The sequence below is a fragment of the Aegilops tauschii genome, chromosome 7 (assembly GCF_002575655.3).
Source record: "Aegilops tauschii subsp. strangulata cultivar AL8/78 chromosome 7, Aet v6.0, whole genome shotgun sequence".
Lineage (NCBI taxonomy): Eukaryota > Viridiplantae > Streptophyta > Magnoliopsida > Poales > Poaceae > Aegilops > Aegilops tauschii.
In genome coordinates, this window is record NC_053041.3 from 621835460 (window position 1) to 621839057 (window position 3598).

At 46.0% G+C, this 3598-nt stretch overlaps 1 protein-coding gene across 1 annotated transcript; it reads right to left on the bottom strand.

Annotated features, from left to right (window-relative positions):
- Nucleotides 1–521: 521 nt before the first annotated feature.
- Nucleotides 522–2002, bottom strand: LOC141027529 (uncharacterized). The gene is made up of 2 exons (XM_073504595.1): nt 1883–2002; nt 522–1831 (listed from the first exon to the last, which is right to left on the bottom strand). The coding sequence occupies exons 1-2, from the start codon at nt 2000–2002 to the stop codon at nt 1127–1129; spliced, it is 825 nt and encodes a 274-aa protein (XP_073360696.1). The 3' UTR covers nt 522–1126.
- Nucleotides 2003–3598: the final 1596 nt, after the last annotated feature.

Below are 3598 nucleotides of genomic sequence, written 5' to 3' on the forward strand. Positions count from 1 at the left end.
GTGAAGAAGATTGTGAAATGCAAAAGAGCAATTTAGGTAAGGAAGCCTGAGTAAAAATACTGATTTTTTCTTACCATCCAATCCCCCATTCAGTTTCAGTTTCTATAAAAAAATATGAGGGTCTGAGCACACAAATTCGGCAGAAATATAACATGTTTAATTAGCTAATAAATCGGAGATGCACGACCAAACTATATAATTGGCATGTCAATGCCACATATTCGACAAATCAGTCAAATCTTACACAACGATTAACAGTTACTTCCTCCTTCTCCTAAAAGGACTATAATTTTGTCTCATTTCAAATGGTGCAAAATTTGAACAAGCTTATATAGGAAAAATTATCAACAACTATACAATACAAAATTAGTATCACTATGGCCTTTTTACAAACTTGGTCAAACTTTGCAGCGTTTGACTTGGGAGAAAATTTATAAGCCTTCATTTCGGAAAGGAGGGAGTATGTCTGTGTTTCATTAGGAAGATATTAATAATGCATGCCAAATATGTACTCACCCGAGCTGTGATAAACATCACATTCCACAGAAGAACATGCCTTGAAGATGTTGTCTATCTTTGCGCATCCATCATTACTTGCCGAGGTCTCCTCGGACAGCTTGACAATCATTCTTTTTAGTGTCGGTGCACATCCAAGTATCAATTCCAATAAATCAAACTCATGATCTGCTCCGTCGAATTCATTGAACTCCACTTCTTCGAGAGCATCCAAGGATATAGTCTGGGACCTCCAGTTTGACTCACAAGGACAGTATGGCGGGCATACTTCTTTGAACTAAAACAAAAAATGTACATATATGAATAACCACACAAATACACAATGTACTATTGGGTATATAATCAGACCTGAGAATTACCGTTGATCTCTCTAGGACGACCTTAAGCCTCCGTGTAGCAGTACGAATTCGATTCATTCTAAGAAGATGAAACACTAACGCTCCAAAAGCATGCCCCCTCGCTGTGAGATGAAGCTCTAAACCAGAGAAAGCAGCAACCATATGTTTCTCGATCTCCTGCTTAAAGTGGCCTGCCTGAGCGCGAAAAAAGCCAGAGAACTGAAAAAACAATTTGCCACGATAGATAGATATCATTCACAAAATTAGTTTAGTCAGAGCTTGGAGCAGATTGAACAGTAAAAGGGACGCACCGCACAAGCATAAATGCACAGCGACGATGGCTCTCCTTGTCTTTCTGCCGATTGTAGCTGCACCTTGTTGAGGCCCCAAAGACCAAACACAATACGCGGTCCAAAGTATAGGCAGTGCCACGAGACCTTCTCCACCATTGGTGCCAAGACGGAGATGCTGAGGTCCACCGCCGTCAATGAGATGGCCAACTGCTTAAGCGCGGGAGCAACGATGTCGACATGTCGTGTCACACTGGTCTCACAGCAGACGACAAGCTCCTGGAGCGACGGCGAGTTGACCCTAATGTCGCTGGCCGTGCTGAGGCGGAGCGTGCGCAAGCGCGGGCAGCAGGAGAGCAAGGCGTCGAGATCGGTACTGCAACGCGCCAGGGACAGCGTCTCGAGTGCGGGGAAATCGGCGCCGGCCGGCACGGCCAGGGTGATGGGGGAAAGGTCCAGCGCGATGGAGGTGGCGCGCTGGAAGCAAGGCAGATCGACAGCGAGTGTACGGTCGATTAAGCCGGAGGGGAGGCGGAAGTCGAGCTTCTCCGGATCGAGCCGCGCGGCGGCGCGGAGCAGCGAGTTGATGGGGACGCCGGCGGCGGCGCTGTCTGTCCAGTGCTCCGTGGGGACGGGTCCACGCTGCTGCTTGACGGGTCCACGCTGCTGTCTGTCCAGTGGCGCTGTCTGTCACTGAGGGGCAACTGTGTGCTCACAATGGTGAATGAACTCATAAACCCAGTCACTGGGGACCGGGACGAGGAGCTGATACGAGACAATTTTTGGAGTATAGACGCAGATAGGATTCTGTGAATCCCGATCTTCCAGCATGAAAAGGAGGACTTCGTTGCTTGGCATCTTACCAAGTCGGGTATTTTTTCAGTACGCTCAACTTATTATAAGCAATGGGAGGAATATTATGAATCAAGTAATATAAACCATCGCGGCATAAGTGGCTCCTTGGCACATCCAATTTGGAGGAAACTTTGGAGTTTGAAGGTACCCAGCAAAATTAAAAAAATTCTTTGGAGATGTCTTCATGATGCACTCCCTTGCTGTTGTCTTTTAGCAAATAGGCACATATCTCGCTCAGCTCAATGTCCGATTTGCTCCACGCATGTTGAGGATATAGCTCATATGGCATTCAAATGCAACCAGTGGCGAAGCCACGTTATGCCTGTGCTGTCGGTTGACAACACAGGATTTTCGTAGGTCGTTGAATCCCATGTACGCATACCACGCTGGTGAACGAACAAAAAATGGAATTTGACTGCACGTCTACACTGACCCATCTATCATCCTTTTTTCTTTCCTTGTGAAATAGACCCATCTATCATCTACTATCTGTTTGGGTAACAAGTGGTTGGGCCATATAGAAGTCCAAAATCACTTACCTGAACGAACCGGATCGGTTGATCCCGAAATCACGCGATCTCCTTCAACTTCTCCAACTACTGCATTCTCTTGAATGGCCGTGGACAACCGCCGCACTGCAATGTCTTCCCGTCCGTCGCCTCGCCCGGAGCTGGCGATCTCTGATCTGGCCGTGAGACGTGAGGAACCGCGACCTCTGGCCGTCCGGCAAGCCGCGAGCAACCCACCCACAACCGCACATGTATTATCTATCGTGTTGATCAATACTCCTATACTAGTCGGCACTCTGTATCCGATCCAACACCAGGGCAAGGCCTCCACTTTTCCATTTTTATTTGTAAGTTTTGTCTGCCAACACTGTGATATTCTTCCTTATGTATCACTTTTTTTCTGTAGCAATATTAGGGAGTAAGCTATTGTTTTTATTTATAAATAAGAATTGCATTCTTCATAATAAAATATATCAAGTCTGATCTGCAGAACTGAATAGGCGACAAATTTTTCTATCATTGTCTCAATAGTAACTTATGTTGAAACCGGTGTATTCCACTCTAGTACCATGCCATCATGTGTACAGATCAAAATATGCATGATCACAAAGGACTGCTACCATAAATATGTCCGCAATAAAGTATGGCGTTTTCTGTTCTTGTTTCATTTTCTACAAAAAAAATGATTGGAAAAGCTTGACATCACAAGGTTTTCATCCTGGCACCGCCACTGAATGCAACCGAGCACAGGGCGTATGGAGGTGCCTTGGCGTACATGAAATAATGGCTACAGTAGCTGCACCTGGACGTACAGGAGTAGAAATCATGGAAATCTTTCTCTGTGACCTAGAACATAAGAAGCAATATGAGCATTGTTGAACTACCAGAGCTGGTGGCGGTGACGAGCTGGTATCTATGGTGGCAGCGAAGACAAATTGTTAAGCAAGAAGAGGTCCAAACATGCCAATCCATCAGGGCACTCTGTCTGAATTTTTCGTGTGCGGCCAATAAACCTACAGCGACACCAAGACTGAATCATTGGGGGAGGCCCCTGGTAGGTCAGTTGGCGCTTAATGTCGATGCTGCTTTC

What these genes read in the sequence shown, in the direction of transcription:
- LOC141027529 (XM_073504595.1), bottom strand. Translation starts at nt 2,002, where the DNA reads ATGCCAAGCAACGAAGTCCTCCTTTTCATGCTGGAAGATCGGGATTCA. An exon ending in TCCCGGTCCCCAGTGACTGG is followed by an intron (nt 1,832 to 1,882) that starts GTTTATGAGTTC and finishes CCTCAGTGACAG; the next exon opens with ACAGCGCCACTGGACAGACA.